At 40.2% G+C, this 17,331-nt stretch overlaps 1 protein-coding gene across 28 annotated transcripts in view; it reads left to right on the top strand.

Moving 5' to 3' along the window:
- The window catches only part of camk2g2 (calcium/calmodulin-dependent protein kinase (CaM kinase) II gamma 2), a 169,519-nt gene that overhangs the window by 133,353 nt on the left and 18,835 nt on the right, over window positions 1–17,331 (top strand). For 8 of the 28 annotated variants that reach the window (XR_012595114.1, XR_012595113.1, XM_074645294.1 and 5 more), the window contains 4 exons: window positions 1,761–1,801; window positions 2,585–2,617; window positions 9,973–10,053; window positions 15,805–15,849. Coding sequence is in view for 26 of the 28 variants with exons in the window: in XM_074645294.1 (XP_074501395.1) it covers window positions 1,761–1,801; window positions 2,585–2,617; window positions 9,973–10,053; window positions 15,805–15,849 (200 nt within the window). In the remaining 2 variants the exon portion in view is untranslated. The remainder of the gene's footprint in view (window positions 1–1,760; window positions 1,802–2,584; window positions 2,618–9,972; window positions 10,054–15,804; window positions 15,850–17,331) is intronic. The other 20 variants (XM_074645318.1, XM_074645302.1, XM_074645301.1 and 17 more) reach the window with 6 other exon arrangements.

Here is a 17,331-nt window from a genome sequence, read left to right as displayed (position 1 = left end):
TGCCAGAGATGAGGTAGTATGATTACTCATGATTGCAAGTTTGGTTTGCTTTAAGCCGTTTCTTAAGATTATATTTAAAGGTTATGTACTTAACACTCTTATTTCAATAGGACTATAAGACCATTCCAGTAGTGGCTGGTTCTGACTGAGAAGGCTTTTATACGCCATCAGCATTTTTTTTCATGCGTTTAATTTAGGGATGCACCGATACCGATACCAGTATCGGGTATCGGGTCCGATACCGATACCAGTATCGGGTATCGGGTATCGGGTCCGATACCGATACCAGTATCGGGTATCGGGTCCGATACTGTGGTCATGTACTCGTACTCGCAAAACGGCTTTGATACAACGGCACGGATACCACTTTCCGGCAGCGTGACGTTAACCTCTCGTCACCATCTTTCAGGTCCTGTCACACGCGCTCACGCTCCACCTCACAGACGGTGCAGGCGAGACGGGCCGGTTGTGCGCCCGACCCCACGGGGCCGGAAACCCACCTCATTGCGCCACAGGGTTTTGCTTGCACCCTCTGACGACGCGGTTGGGGCGCACTAAGGACAGTCCGCCCAGGTGATACTTTAGCCACGGCCCCGGGAAGCACCTTCACCCCGAGCCTTTCCAATCTGACCTAGAGCCGGTCGCCGCGCACCGCCTCGTATGCGGGACTCCCCAGCCTACCGTGTGACGCTCACACCCTCCAGCTGGCTGTTAACTCTTTTGGTACAGAGAATTACTCGTATCGGTACTCGTATCGGTTCTCGGTATCGGCGAGTACCCAAATGTAAGTACTTGTACTCGGTCGGAAACAAAGTGGTATCGGTGCATCCCTAGTTTAATTCGTACCTTAATACATTTTGAGTGGGCTACGTTCACACAGAACGCAAATATTACGCAATGTAATTTTTTTTTTCAGAATGAAAAAAAAACACGGTGAGCTTTCTCACCGTGATTAAAGGCATCAACCAATCACGTTGTGCGGAACTGGTTGAGTTGCGCCTATATTTATGAAACAACACGGAGGCTCCGTAGTCCGGACCAAGACGGCAAATTGTGTTACTCCTTTCAACCTTGAAAAAGGCAGCAGAGACCAGATCCACTCCTTCCATTCTTACCCTTCACAATAAAAGCCCTAGACATATAATATTCGCAGGCGAGTATTTTCATTTTTGTGTTTATTCGTCACGCCACCTGGTGTGTAAAGGCCTTAAGTCAAACATTTGACTCCGTAATTACCATTTTTATTTTATCATGTCGAATTTTTCATGTTTGTTTTTTTTCTTTTTTTTTCTGGCAGAAATGAGCTTCCATACAAACATCAACAATGTCCTTACACAAAATTGTGGGAGTTGGTGTTAGCAAGTGTGTATTTAAACAAAACATATAATGAAAAAGGGTAAAGAGCCCAATGCAGTTATTTTAATTTTAAAGAATTTTAATAAAATTTTGAATCTGTTATTTCCATTTTCCAATTTCACTTTTAATTTTCAGTTTGCTATTTCAATATCATCAAAATTCCTTTTAAGCATTTAATTGACCTGATTATCCCCAATGGTGGAGAAACAATACTTTTGGGTGGGATTGTCCCCCATACAACAGTTGTGTGAAATCAGGTGGACACCTCACTGGGCCTGATGAACCTTTATTGGACCATGTTTTGCTTCAGTTTGTCCTGCTGACTGAGTGATCACAACCACTGTTCTGTTTGTGCAGATACTCCTCAGACTGTGTCCTTACCATCTCGTCTCTCTTCCTTTTAGCATGCAAAACCTTACTAAACAAAAAGTCGGATGGTGTGAAGGTAAGTTCTCTGACCCCTGAGGGTTTTATTGACATCACTACTTCTGTCTTACTTCCTCTTCCTAACTTCTGTTGTCTCTCTTTTGGTCTGTCACCCTAACTAATCTCCAGTAACATGTATATTTATTATTATGAGTAAATGGAAAAGCAATATTCTGTTCTTTAAGTTGGATTGCCTTCGTGCTCTGGTGCTCTTTTGTTGGCTTAAGGAAAAGGATTGATCTTAAAAATAAAGCAGCCGCTTGATGTTGAGTTAGCAGTTAAAGGCGGAGCACAGGTCATACGGATGTGAGATTAAAGTGAAAGTAAGGAACATAAAAGACCAATAGGTTTTTAAAATGATGTTTGTATTTTTACCAGCAGGTTTTTCTTTGATTCACAGCGATTGGCGCTACCATCATGTCTTAATGATCGACGGTCAGTGCATGCAGTGAAGTGCCATGATCAGGGCCAAAATCAAATTCCAATTACGTACAGTAACTAAAACAATAACTAACCCCCCGAAACATTATACACATAAACTGCACAACCAATAATTCAAATCCTTCAGTACTCCTTTAAAAATGAACTCCCTATATTGTTTTTGCAGCTGATTCTTTTTTTTCCTGCTAAGGCCCTCTTAGTGTCCCTTCGTCTCATCGTTGAGGAACCTCGTGCAGCTGTTTTGTTTTTCTCTCTTTCTGGGATCAATCTGGCAGCTTCACTTTTTTGCTATTTTGATTAGTTCCTTGTTCCCTGATGACCCCTTAATTTTTTCCTCCTCCTTTCCATTGCTGTCTGTCAGAAAAGGAAGTCCAGCTCGAGTGTTTGTTTGATGGTGAGATCGGCTCTGTCGTTTTCGTTCATTTTTCATTCTCTTTTTCATTTTTTTTTTTTTTGTCTTTTCCCCTCCGGTCTTCCCCTTCTCCTCTGTTTCATTTGCTTCTCTTTTTTCTTTCGGGCAGAGGCATTGTCTATGACAGTTCTCGTCTTGTTCCGATTTCTGTTGGATTTCCTAACTCCATCCAACATCCCTGCATCCCTTTCTGCCATAAGCGCCACCAAAACCATTGCAACTCCTGACACATAACACACACACACACATACACACACACACACACACACACACACACACACACCCTTACAATTATTCTGATGTCTAAGACATTTTATTCTCTGTAAACATCAATCATTTTCCCTTTTTCAATTATTGCATATTTAATGTATCCTCATTATTTTTCATTTGAGTGAACTTTTTTTCTCCCTCTACCTGTAAATAAAACAGCTGTCTTGGTCACCTGCAGATAATCAACCCTGTGAACTAGCGACAGTTCAGGACTGACATACGGAGGAAGTGGTGTATAAATGGATAAAGTAAAAATGATTTCAGTAATTCCTGAGTAATTTGGTCTATTTATCTTTTTGATTAGTTACACTTTTACTTAAATGCATTTTCAAAATGAAATGGATACTTCTGCTGCTAAAAATGAAGGCCTATAAACAGTAGGGTTTGGTGTCTGATACAATACATGAGTTTCAGTACTGATACCAAAAGGATGTTTATTTAGTAGGGCTGTCAATCCATTCAAATATTTAATCATGATTAATCGCATGATTGTCCATAGTTAATCACGATTATTGGAAATATTAATCGCTAATTTTTTATCTGTTCAAAATGCACCTTAAAGGGAGATTTGTCAAGTATTTAATATTCCTATCAACATGGGAGTGGACAAATATGCTGCTTTATGCAAATGTATGTATATTTTTATTATTGTAAATCAATTAACAACACAAAACAATGACAGATATTGTCCAGAAACCCTCACAGGTACTGCATTTAGCATAAAATAATATGCTCAAATCATAACATGGCAAACTGCAGCCCAACAGGCAACAACAGCTGTCAGTGTGTCAGTGTGCTGACTTGACTATGACTTGCCCCAAACTGCATGTGATTATCATAAAGTGGGCATGTCTGTAAAGGGGAGACTCGTGGGTACCCATAGAACCCATTTACATTCACTGATCTGGAGGTCAGAGGTCAGAGGTCAAGGGGCACCTTTGAAGATGCCCATGACAGTTTTTCCTCGCAAAAATGTAGCACAAGTTTGTAGCGTTATTTATCCTCCTTTGCAACAAGCTAGTATGACATGGTTGGTACCGATGGATTCCTTCAATTTGTGTTAATGAGTTAAAGAAATTAGTGGCGTTAAAACGTATTTGGGTTAATGCGTCATTATTGTGTTAACTTTGACAGACTTATTATTTAAATAACTTACTTTGAGAAATATAAACATTTTTTCTCTACAAAACCCCTTTTTTTCATTAAACAGAAGAAGCCAAATCTCTCAAATGTTAAATATTGTTTAAACACAAGCAGCCATACAGGAACTTCCAACGGAACTACCAAAGTGAAATACCGTCTGAAATGGATAGAATTTTGATTTAAACAGAAGTGATGTGCTATGGACACATTTCAGAAGGTACTTAAATACGTATTGAGGTTTGATACTTGATACTAACAGGCTGTTCTGATCATTTCAATTCTGGTTGAACACCATTTTTGTAGCTGTTGTAAATTTGTAACTTTTTACACAAAAGTCTGTGGTTTAGATCCTGGATTCTGTGAAACGGAAATTCATTCTCTGCTTTTTCTAAAGAAATGTTCCTTGAACACTGTGCTGCCATTGTTTCAACAGCATTGAAGTTGTACTGAATAGTTCCCAAGTATGACTGTGTATGGGGGGATGAAGCTCAACGATCACCTTGGATTTACTCGTGTACATTTACTTGAGAAGGAAAAACTTCCACAGGACTCCGTTGTAAAAAAGGATAAAAACAAAAATCTTTATTCCACAGCTTTGTAGTATCTTCTTACAGGAGTATTCAAAGCTAAGTTCTCCTAATTAGCAAACTGTACTACGGTAAGAAAACCGTGTGGCTCGGTCCTTAACTTGAGTCTCAACTGAACTAACCACTGTTTTTACCTCAATGAGCACAAGAAACCTATTTCTCTTAAAGCGACGTGTAGCACCCCAACACGCTATAGTAGCTATAAATAACCTTAAACTAAGATGAAGGGGCGTTTGAGTTCGGTTTCTTAAGGTAGCTACCAAAAAAGGTTTACCTGTTGTGGGTGAAAATGATATTACCCTAGTGATACACAATCTATTTACACTCACAGTGATGTATTTTAAATAACTGACCCCAGACAACTTCTCTGAATGAAAAATAATAGTTTACTGACCGTTTTTAGTAATGTACAAATAATATTTACCCTTTTTGTGCAAAGAAAAAATAACAATAATAACACACTTTATGCCCCTTTAAAATCCCCAAAAATCAACACTTGCAATATTAGACCACACTGAAATCATCAGATTATCTAAACAATTAGTTAGCAACACTTAAATGACCTGGCCAGTTACTGGCAAGACTGAATTGGTTTACACAAATATACTTTAACAACACACTTAAATCAACTTAGATTCCCTTTGAAAATCCTATTTCTTCCCTTTTCTTTTTACCACTATTCCCCTATAGAAAATAAACAACTTCAGATCCAACACTGAACTCAATTAGACTCTAAACATTTCTGTGGGCCCACACACACACTCACACACGCACGCACGCAAAATAATAAAAGTAGCAGGCCTGTACGTTGCTCGGGTGCGGTGTGGCCGTCCAAATCTTTATCCTCAGCGAACAAAGACGTGAAAAGTCCAACTTACAGTTCTAAGTCTTCCTTTAAGAAACAGTTCGTAGTTCGGGAAAAACAGTTCAGGTCCGAGAGATGAATCCAGTGGCAGCGGAAACGAAATCCCCGTCACGAAGCAGGCAAACCGTCCTCCTCACGTAGCGAGCAACAGCTTTCCTCACAGCGAGCAAGCGTCCTCTTCACGTGGCAAACAATCTTCAGTTAGCAACGCCGTCCTCGTGGCTAGCAACTTACTGACGTTAGCATAGCAGCGACACAGCTCACACCAAACATTCACTTAATCCACTGTGATAAAAGCAAAACGGTGTGATAGTCCACAGCTACACTTTTCTACTGTTTACATAAAACATTCACCAGGCTATCAAAACCCAGCGTTCTTCCCACTCCTTCGTTCTCTCTTCTCCTACGTCTGTTCTCCGTTTTCGCTCCTTCTCCTCTCCTTTCTCCGCGTCTCTCTTCTCCGTGTTTTTCTCTACTCCCGCCCCCTACTGGTTCTCTTCCTTAACTACAACCAATCACCACAGGTGTCATTGACTGATAACTCAAATAACCAATCACAAACAAAATAGCTGAAACTAAAGGCACAGTCTGTGTATTTTTCACTTAGTTTAAATCCATTGTTTACCTTAAAACAATATAGATCTATTTATTTTGAGCTACTCATTAACACATTTACATCCTACCTTATTTATGATTAGATTACTTTTTAATTAAACCTTTGTTCTTTCTTCATTAAACTAAATTACTTTCAGTTTAATTGCTTTACTGCATTTATCCACCTAACTTTATTAAGCAAACTTGTTTTAGTCCCTGACTGTTTTACACCAGGCTACAGACGGTAACCTACTTACCGGTCCAACAGAAAGCTTATAGTGTTGCCTTTACAAAGTAACACACAAAGACATTATTCAATCAGAATTAAATCAAATGATCATTAAATGACTTTTAACCTTTTAATATATTAATTACTATGAATTAACTTATTCAATGAAATCACTTATTTATCTCACCTACATAAAATACAGACTGTGCTTATTTATTGAACTAAGCATATATACGAAACTTGGCTCCCACACTGTGTGTCAGTGGATAAGAAAATAATGTGTGCTCAGGTTACCTTTCCTGAGTCAATAGATACTACAAAAGAGGAGAACAAGATTGCATGTCAAATCAACATTTTCCTTCCTGAAACCGTTATCTCTGAGCCTGTAACATCATGTCAGGGCCGTAGACAATGAACACCAACAAAGTCTTAGCAGTAGCTTTAAAATGTTGAAGTTCACTTCAGTGCAGATTTGTACTTGTTGAAGGAATTGTAGTTTTAGAACTGTAGTTTTTCTGTTAGAAGAGGTTCCTAGTGTCCAGCCATAGACACCGCCAAAATACTTGTTAAAGTCACACTAGGGTATTCGCTCATCTCAGAGTGTTAGAGAACCTCCCAGCACTTTACTCTTAACCTTTCATTCACCATTCGTCCACACCTCTTAACTTTCTTGTGGGAATACTGATTTGCTTTCAAGAAGCTTTTCTTTCTCCTTCCCCTCCAGTTAGCCTGAGGCCGAAGGGAGAGTCCAGCTCCAACTCTGTTTTTTTGTTCACCTCACACATCCCACTTTGAATCTGTAGCTACGATCTACCCGCCTTGTGCAGCTGAGTCATATTCTGGCTTGCAGGTTCCAACAAAACAGGACAAAAATAAGTGTTTTGAGTGAGCAAGAAATCAAATAATGCAGGTGTACTAAAGTAGTATGGGTCAAGCTCCAAAAACCATAGATCCTACATTTCCCATAATGCAACCGATACCTTCCTTTTTTTTAGACCCTCCCTGCCCGTTTTTCAAACTCCCCTCCGCTAGTTTGTAACGCAGACTTTCCGATCCCAAACTGAGAAACCCTTATGACATCACTATGACATCATCTGGTTTTTTTTTGTCAGACTTGCGAAAGCTCCTCCGGAGCATAGATTGTGTATAAGAGGTTGACGTAGTCACCCTGATGTCACTCATTGGTTTGTGGACTGCCGTTTTCGAAGCCTTGAGTTCGGCATTTAAGCCGTCGCCATCCTGGTTTTTGTCCGTCGCCACGTTGGATTTTTGCAACCAGAAGTGACACGAGAGGGTGGAGCTAAAACACACTGTGAAAGGGTTAAAGTTCTAAGACGAAAACACGGACAACCTGTCAATCAGAAGGTAATCCCGCCCTAAAGCATCCCCTGCTTTATGGTCTATCTGACTCTAAATAGGACCATCATTTACTAAATGAACATCATGCTGTATTGAAGAAGACTTGAAACTAGCGATTGAGACCATAAACTCATGTTTACAATGTTTAGTGAGGTCATAAATCAAGTGAGAAGTAGGCTCATTTTCTCATAGACTTCTATACAACTAGAGGAGTCGCCCCCTGCTGGCTGGTAGAAAGAATGCAAGTTTAAGGCACTTCAGCATTGGCTTCAGAATGGTACGAGCCCTGACTAGTAAACTGACCTTCATCTGTAAAATCATTGGAGTTTAATAAATACATTTAATTTTCATAAATTTATATCTCATACCATTTCTTGCAATTATTGTGCACATAAGGCAATATTTTTGTTTCATCACCACAATATAATGAGAAATAATCTATTTATTTATATTTACTTTAACACATTGTAAATATATCTTAATACCTTGAAATGTACTTAAAAGTTATGGCTTTTATTATATCCGGGTTTTTTTCTCGGGAGAAAAAGCCAATGAATGTGACAGTGAACTCATATTTCCGTTTAATTTAAATGTATGCTGTATATACTCTGGCTCAGCAGCGTGCACCACTGCGCTTGCAGAGACACATGTTCATTCAGTAAAACTAGATTGTAATAGACCAGGGGGGGGCTGTGTGAGCTTTGAGGTGAACTATGCAGTAGCAGTAATGCTAAAGTCGTTTTGTAGGCTTTAATATTGTCTGCAAGCTGACTTTGCATGAGCCAAAGGAGGGAAATAACATTGAGTACATACCTTCAGGCATGCACACATGCCTGAAGGAAACAGGTGTTTCTGTAGTCTCCACAACTACAGAAACACCTGTCATCAAGGCCTTTCACTGCATGCACAGACCTGGACTGGTAACCATTATTACAGACTTATTTTCTGCCTCGGTTACGCATATTTTGGCTGTGCTTCTGCCAGAAATGGTTCATCGATTTCTGGTACTTGTTTTAGATACAAACTTGTGATTTCTCTTTTAATCCCAGCAGATGTTGATTGACCTATTTGTAAAAGTGCTGGGAAAATACTCAAAATCCAATCTGAAATATGTTCATTGTTTAAAAAATGCATGGGCTGACTAACTGTTCTGTTTTTTGTTTTTTACTTTTTTATGTTGTGAAATGTCTGCGAGAGCTGTAGATATTAAATGCAGGCGTGCACCAGGACGCTTAACTCAAAGAGCCCTTCAATCACACAACACAGCTTTAGAATAGGAATAAAAAGTACTCATGTCAGAAAAACAAGTAAGGAAGTCAGTACACTTACATTGTTGTTGGAGCAAGACACTTAAAGCAGCAGTAGGTTGAATGCTTTTAGCATCATTGGCCTAAAATTCCATAATAAACTTTCAGCATATTGTAATTCAAGTGTTCTGAGAGAAAACTAGACTTCTGCTCCTCCTCATGGCTCTGTTTTCAGGCTTTAGAACATCTAGCCAGACTTTGACCAATCACACGTCAGTTCAGAGAGAGAGCGTTCCTATTGGCTGTTTATTCCGGCGGATGGGCGGTGCTTCGTATTTCCTCAACTGATCACAACATGGCTGCATGGTCACAAACTTTCTCATTTTACAGCTAAACAGTGCACTACAAGATGTTTCTGAGAACATTTTACTTGAGAAATAGACATTACAGTAACAGAATATTGATTCATATTTGATCAGCGCTGCCTCGTTTGACCGTTTGATTGGTGGTTGCGAGTGATTGACAGCTGCTCAGAGACAGCAAGGCTCCAGCTCGGCTCTCATTGGCTGTTATCCTCCGGTCTGTGAAATCTTGCAGATGCCGTTAGGAGCACCGATTACCTGTCTCATGCACTACTGTCAGGATATATTGATCGTTTTATATAAACAACTTTTTTAATCACATTTGCTCCAACCTGCCTACTGCTGCTTTAAACTGTTTCTACTTGTTCCTGAGGATCAACAGAAGAGATTATTTTGAGGCTATATGCACAAAAGACATGACAGGAGAATACAACAAAAACGACCCTTTAAAGTGCACAAGGCAGCAAGGTGCAGATGATTGATACAGATATTAAGATAAATCCATTTAGCATTGAACCCCACTCCCAGATTGTGGAGTATTAAATCTTACACACTTACAATATGTGGAATATTTATATTGGCCGTGAAATGGCTCTATTGCTGTTTTCCCATAGGCTGGTTGATGGTTGAGGCCCAGTGGGAGCAGCAGGAGTCATTGTGTGTTGTGTTTCTGTGCCCCAGTCGCAGGGGACCAACAGTAAAAACAGTGTAGTCAGCAGCAGCAGCACCAAAGACAGCAGCATGTCATCTTCAGCACCAATGGTACCTCATCTCTATTTGGTTTCTCTCACATTGCTTTTTTTAACGGCATCATTTCATTGTTTCCATCTTTTTAATGTTTAGTTCTGTCTCCTCCTCATCTTTCTGTGAAATCTTTTCTGTCCTCTCGTCCTCTCGTCCTTCATCCTATGCCTCTCTGCTTCTGTTCTGAACACTAACTGTGATGTTGGAAGTGGATTTGATAACTTTAAAAATTGAACAACGGTTTTTGCCTATTAGTGTCTCTCCTGGCTTTTGTTTTACCCCGACCTCCTGTGGACACACTCGTGTGGACAGTATATATTCACACAGGGTTCTGCACTGACAAGTAGACAAATTACTTTCATTTTGCGGTACAACAGCAGACATTAGAATCCCGTTCTGCTCAGCCACATCCTGGTGACTCCTTGTTGATGGTTTGCCTCTTAAGAAGAACAGGTTTATGGCCTTCTTTTGGAAAGCAGAGCTAAAAAAAAAAAAAAAAAAGACGTTGAGTCTGTACTACATCAAAAGGTATTTTAAAAATTGCTCTTTGATATGTGAATTGTAAATGACGAGGACTTCTGGGTAAAACAGGAGCTGGAGTGGACGGGTAACAGAGGGATCATGCTTGTATGAAGATGCAGCCCCTGTATTCGTATCATTGACTGTATATAAATATGGACGACATGACAGCTCCCCAAAAGTGAAGCCATAACATTTCGATCGCCCCCTGGTGGCTGGCTGCAGTATAGCTCATGAAGCCCGCCCCCTCCATGTTAGTGGACGGGACATGGGCCAAACTAAAAAGTTTAAAAAGTAAAAAGTGTAAAAAGTACCCGTCAAATAAATTTTTCCCAAAGGTGGTCTCTGTCATTTTAGGTAGTTCTTATCATGCTGATGTATGTTCAAGTGTTTATTTTTCTGATAAGTTTGGTTTTAATTAGTTATTAGATGCTATAAAAAGGGGGTGAGACGTCATGATCGGCAGCTTTGATTCTCTCTCGCTGACAAGCTGCGGCCGTGCTCAGTTCGCAATTGGTTCGGGCGCGTGACCTCGATACCGCGGCTCCACCGCCAGATCACTACTGCTCAGGCTCCAGGTCCAAATGACGCCAATATGTCAAGATGTCAGCTCCCGTATCCGGGATATTTTGGCTTCACTTCTGTACAGTGGGAGGAAGTGGAAGCGTCGCCCATTTTTGTATAGTCTATGGTTCAGACATGTAATGGGATTGAGCCATATACATCATACAATAGACTTTCCCCAGGTTTCAAATATGGCAGCAAGAAGGATGATAGAAAGTCTCAAGTTCATGAAAGCCAAGCCTCTCGTCTCACTGGTCAGTGAATCAATAATGTCTAAAACAGTTAGTAACGGTTAGTCAGTAACTGAGACTATGTGAATAAAAAAACTGAAGAAATGATGATTTTCACAGGTGGAAGGATAAAGTCAAAGTGATTGAAAACATTAAGATCTTTAAATCTAAGTTGTGCTCTAGCAGCTTTGTATAAAATTTACAGCTAAATCTATAAAATGATTGGCTGGTAAGCCAATATGATGCAGTAGCCGTGGAATTGACTAAATTATACTAATTACTAAATATACTGTTTATAGCATAGTTTCAATAGTTAAGATGAATATTCACTTTTTTGGAGAGAGTTCTGTAAGATGAGAATGTCAACACCACGTTTATGTCAAACATGAAGTATTTATCCAGAGCCAGAAGGTGATTAGCTTAGCTTAGCATTAAGACTGGAAGCCGGGGGAACGGTAAGCCAAAGTTCCCAGCCGTTGTTTGTCAAGAAATAGTTCCGGCACATAACTGCATTATCTTTTCAATTAACTCTCCAATGTTAACAAAATCCACCTACCAGCACCTCTAAGCACACTAAGAGACCTGTCTTTGTCATGAGGTTGCCAGGCAACCAGCAGAGGCTCCAGGAAGTCACTGCTCCCAGCCAAGAAATTGTCTGGCAAATAACGTCCTTTTTGTACAAATTAAACAAAAGTTACTTAAAGGTACAGTATGTATGATTTGGCATGGTTACAGATAGCAACCATCTGAGTACCCCTCCGCTCACTCCTTCCTTTCCAAGACTGCGGTAACGTGAGCCGCCGAGTGCAAAACTGTGGAAATTCCATTGGCTTCGCTCAGAGGCCATCCATACCATAATAACACTACTTTAGGAGCAACGGTGGCTGGCAGTACCACTAGTTTGCACTCTGCGTCTCACGTTACCGCAGTGTTGGAGAATTATGGTGGCCTTCAGGTAAAGCAAAAATGAGTTTGGTTTGTCCGTTCTGGTCTACAGAGTCTGGTGGACTCCGTGAAGAGGACCCACTACCTGTGTAGACATGAAGGGCTCATTCTAAGCTAACAAAAACACAACTATTCTTAGTTTCAGGTGATTATACACTAATGAAAACATAGTTATGAATATTATATTCCATTTCTGCTAGATCTCCCGAAATGTTACAAACTGTTCCTTTAAAATATGAATCACTGAGCTTTAGGTAGCTGGTAGGTGGATTTTGTTCCCTTCAGACGGTGCCAGGCTAGCTGTTCCCCAGTCTTCAGTCTTCGTGCTACGCTGAGCTAACTGGCTACTGGTGGTAGCTTCAAATTTACAATGTTTACTGTACAAACATAGACATGAGAGTGGTGTCAATATTCTAATCTAACTCTCTGCTAGAAAGTATACATGTTTCTAATGCCGGTGCTAGATTCTGCACACAAGTAAGTGCTAATAAGATAGAGGCCAAACTAGCTAAATTGAACACAGAGGCAATGCATTGAGCGATGGATTGGTTCAAAATATCCAGTCTAATCCCATATGCCATGGAAGGGGCTGGATGTTCTAAGGGTGTAGTTCCTAGATGTTGGGTCCAGTGTTGATCGTGGATCAGGAGCCTGAATGTGTGACTGACTGACTAAACCAGTAAACAGTGGGTTGGTTTTCCAAACAGCTCTTGAATTTGCTTTGTGCTGAATGTTCCTGTGGCAGGGTCAAGGTTGAGGATGAGGAGTGGTCACACAAATGCACAGTCACCATGCTTAACGCAGCGTTCACGCCATGTAGAATGGACGGTTGTGATGAGGAGAGATTCACATGGTCATAACTCGGAAATGTTCGTGGCATCAGACTACTCAGGATGATGATTGCTAGTGTTGCTATTAACAAATGTCATTTACACACCGAATAAAGTCATCTAGCATTGAGCTGTGAGCTATTATGATATTACACGTAGGTAAAAGCTAGTGTGTATTTTCTAACTTAGCATTTTAATGTGATTATAGCATCTTTCAAACTATCCTGCTGAAGTGAAAACAGCTTATGAACTTGGATAGCGACACTAAAAAAAACACAAAAGAATGTCGATACTGCTGGCTCACTTTACAATTTGATATCCTCTACAGACACGTTTCAGTAAACTGGTCTTCATCAGAACAGGCAATGATTGCTTATTCTCTGTAAAAGGAGAAGATGGTGGAAGGAGTATTCAGATCCTTTACTTAAGTAAAATTACTAATACCACAGTGTGAAAATACTCCACTACAAGTAAAAGTTAAAAACCCTTAAGTAAAAGTATGTAAGTATTATCATCAAAATGTACTTAAAGTAAAAGTACTGTGCAGTAAAATATTCCCTGTCAGTGTTTTACTGTTATATCTGATGTTTATGGACTAATATTACTGTTATATCTGATATTTATGGACTAATATTACTGTTATATCTGATGTTTATGGACTAATATTACTGTTGCATATTAATGTGATTGTTGCATTCTGCTACTGTAGATGTTTTTTAACTCCTTTATATACTGTTGGCTAGTTTAATATACAGCAATGCATCATATTCTTTAAGATCATCATATGTTTGTAGCTTGGCTGTCCTGTGACGATGCATTTTCCAGCTGATCCAAAAGGCTTTTTAAATAGTTCATTTAGCTTAAAGGTCCCATATTGTAAAAAGTGAGATTTTCAGGTCTTTTACAATATAAAGCAGGTTTAAGTGCTATATAAATACTGTTAAACTATCAAAACGCTCAATATACGGAGAAATACACACAGTCCGTATTCAGAAATTGTGCATTTGAAACAAGCCGTTAGGATTTCGGTCCATTTGTGATGTCACAAATCTACAATATTTAAACCATTACACGGTTTTAAACATAAACATTCTAAATGTGTCCCAGTTTATTTCCTGTTGCAGTGTATGTAAATAACATCAGCTGACAGGAAGTAAACATGAACCCAAACTGTTGGCTAGCAATGCAATTCCGTTGCAATTCTGTTGCAATTTCGTTGAAATGCACTAAAACGGAGCGTTTCAGACAGAGGGTAAATACAGGTACTGTATATTCAGGCAGACAGTACGAGGGAAATTAAGTTTTTTTTTAACATTACAGTATGTAAACATGTTCTAGTAGAAACACAAAATACAAGTATGAACCTGAAAATGAGCACAATATGGGACCTTTAAGAAGGAGGAGAATTTTCTCAACACACAAAGGAACACTTCATCCTTCAGTTCATCACAAACATTCAACATCAACACATCTGAAGATACATGGTTTTCACTGGACAGGAATGGGATGACAAACTGTAACTAAAGCTGTCAGATTAATGTATTGGAGTAAAAAGTACAAATTTACCTCTGAGATGTAGTGGAGTATGAAGTATGAAGTATAGTATAAATGGAAATACTCAAGTAAAGTACAAGTACCTCGAATTAGTACTTGAGTAAATGTACATAGTTCCATTCCACCAATGAAGATATCACTCTTGTGGTGCGCTCACAGTATGAAGGCTTGTTTGCCAAAGCTCAAGTAATAAAATGGTAAACGTTTGAGTTTTTGGAGTGCTTGCTACCCTGATTCATACTTCTGTAATTATTTAGAGCAAAGTAGGGCTGCGCGATATGGAGAAAATTAAATATCACAATATTTTTGACCAAATACTTCCAGTATATTGATATTACGACAATAATGTAGGGTTGACCATTGGTGCTTTTACAAAAAAGTGTTATATTCATCAGTAATGTGGATATACAGTAATGACTAAGTGTGTAAAGACAAATAATAGAACAGCTAGAACAGTCCGGTAAGTTCAGAAAATTACATAATTTTACTGTAATGCAGCCTTTAAAACCAGGAAAAAACAACACTTATGCCCTATTACGATATCCAAAATCTAGGACAATATCTAGTTTCATATCACGATATCAATATAATATCGATATATTGCCCAGCCCAAGAGCAAAGTTGGATATAACAGAGCCTCCCAGTTGTAACTTCCACTTGGATATTGAAGCAAACTGCATTTCATAACTGTTAAATACCTTCCAGGTGACATGAATGTGGCATTACATCTGCACTCACACTTAATAGTCCCATACAGAACCCCCCCCACCCCCCTCCTCAGTCATGGCCCTGCTGGTGAATATGTGTTTAGCTGTTTTAAGTGTTCACGGCTGTTTTCATGCACTAAAATGATCCTGTAGACCTCATTGCTACTGTAGGGACGACTGACACTGAACACCTCGACATCTCCAGTCATCTATTGAATCACCCTGAATGCTCCACAGCCTCTATGCTGGAGCTCCTGGTCTTTGTTTTGGTGTGCGCACACGTGTCTGTTTTGTGTATTTGTCGTCATTGAATTCATTGGTATTCCCTGGCATCTTCCATGGTGCCAGGGAATACCCCCCCCCCCCACACACACACTCATCACCTCCCTGCATGGTAAAGTGTCTCCTACCTCCCCCCAGGAATCCCAGACAACTGTTGTACACAACCCAGCTGACGGCACCAAGGTAAGCCCGCCTTCTCCCACCACTAGCCACCGGCCGCTAACACTCGCTGGGAAGTCGTGGAGGATTTTCTCTAAATTACTTTATACATTGCTGTCAACTACAACTAGAATGACTCTTTGGGGTGCCTCGATAGCACAGTTGGTAGAACGGGCGCCCGTATAACAAGGCTGAGTCCTAACCGCGGCGGCCCGGGTTTCAATCCAACGTGTGGCCATTTCCACATGTCTCCCGCTCTCCCCCTTTCTAGACTATCCACTGTCCTATAAATACAGGCTTGAAAAATGGCAAAAAAATAAAATAATCTTTATAATGACTGTTTGTGCTTCATTGTGCACCTAATGTGAGCAGTGTGTTTCATTATGTCTCTTCCTGTTTACCAGAAGGGAGTTCACAGGAGAGCAGCTTGTAGTGAGGGGAGCTCATGTTTTAATCGATGTGAAGGTGCACCAATATGGAGCCACTGGAATAAATGTAGAGTTTCAGTGTTTTATTATAATCACTTAATCAATTTAAAAATATATATTTACCGTACTGCTTGGACAGGAGGATGTTATTTTATTAAGTTATTCATTTTGATTTTTGATTGATTTTTATTCTGTAAATCTTTTAATCTGTAAATAACTTTGTGCTTAAGTTTGACAAGTGTTATTTAAATTATTATTACTACACTAGTTGCTTAGGTTAGTTATCTCTACATTATTATGTAAAACGAAAAACTAAGAGTAAAACAATGGCTTATAGGATTTCTTAAAAACAATCCCTGCAGCCTCAGGGTGGGAATAAACCGTGTGTGTGTGTGTAATGTGTCACTAGAAGCCTGTCTGTAAACTGCCCGTACAGCAGTCTGTTGCCCACACCGAGATCCAGAGCAGCACGTTGGGCCGCCGCGTCTCCGTAGCTCTGCTGTGAGTCCAGCCCGGACAGCTGACGGCGAGGACCGAGCAGCGAGCCCCGAGCCCCGAGCGGAGCTCTCTCCATCCACTCCCCGGCAGGGGTTTGAATACTGCCGCTGCCGCGCTCCCCAGGCAGCCCCGACCCTCGCTCAGCTGTCCGAACTGACCCACGGCAGGACTACGGTGGCGTGCAGCCAGCGGTCTGACTCGCTGCTCTGGATTCCGGTGCAACGGACCGCTGGACGGGTTTACAGGCAGGCTTCTAGTGCCGCGACAGACTGGTGCACCGCGTCCTTCAGGGCTGCTACAACAAGCTAACTGTTGCGTTAGCTAACACTAGCAGCTAGCTACAGCTCGATAAAAAGGTCTCAATAAAAAGGATTTGTTTTGTTATGTGTTTAAAAGAAGTTCACAATTTACACGTTATAATTCATTTCCTGATAAGCTGCTGTCTGATAGTTTACTGCCAGTTCATCAGGTACATACAGTGGTAGAGACTGAAGAGGACATCTGGACATCCTCATTGGACCATGATTTTATAAATGATACTGAGATTTGGTAATGGTTTATTTCAACCAATTACTCTTTT

This window comes from Sebastes fasciatus, chromosome 9 (assembly GCF_043250625.1).
Source record: "Sebastes fasciatus isolate fSebFas1 chromosome 9, fSebFas1.pri, whole genome shotgun sequence".
NCBI classification, from domain to species: Eukaryota; Metazoa; Chordata; class Actinopteri; order Perciformes; family Sebastidae; genus Sebastes; species Sebastes fasciatus.
The sequence above is the reverse complement of the archived record's forward strand: the minus strand, read 5'-3'. Positions and strand labels throughout refer to the sequence as shown.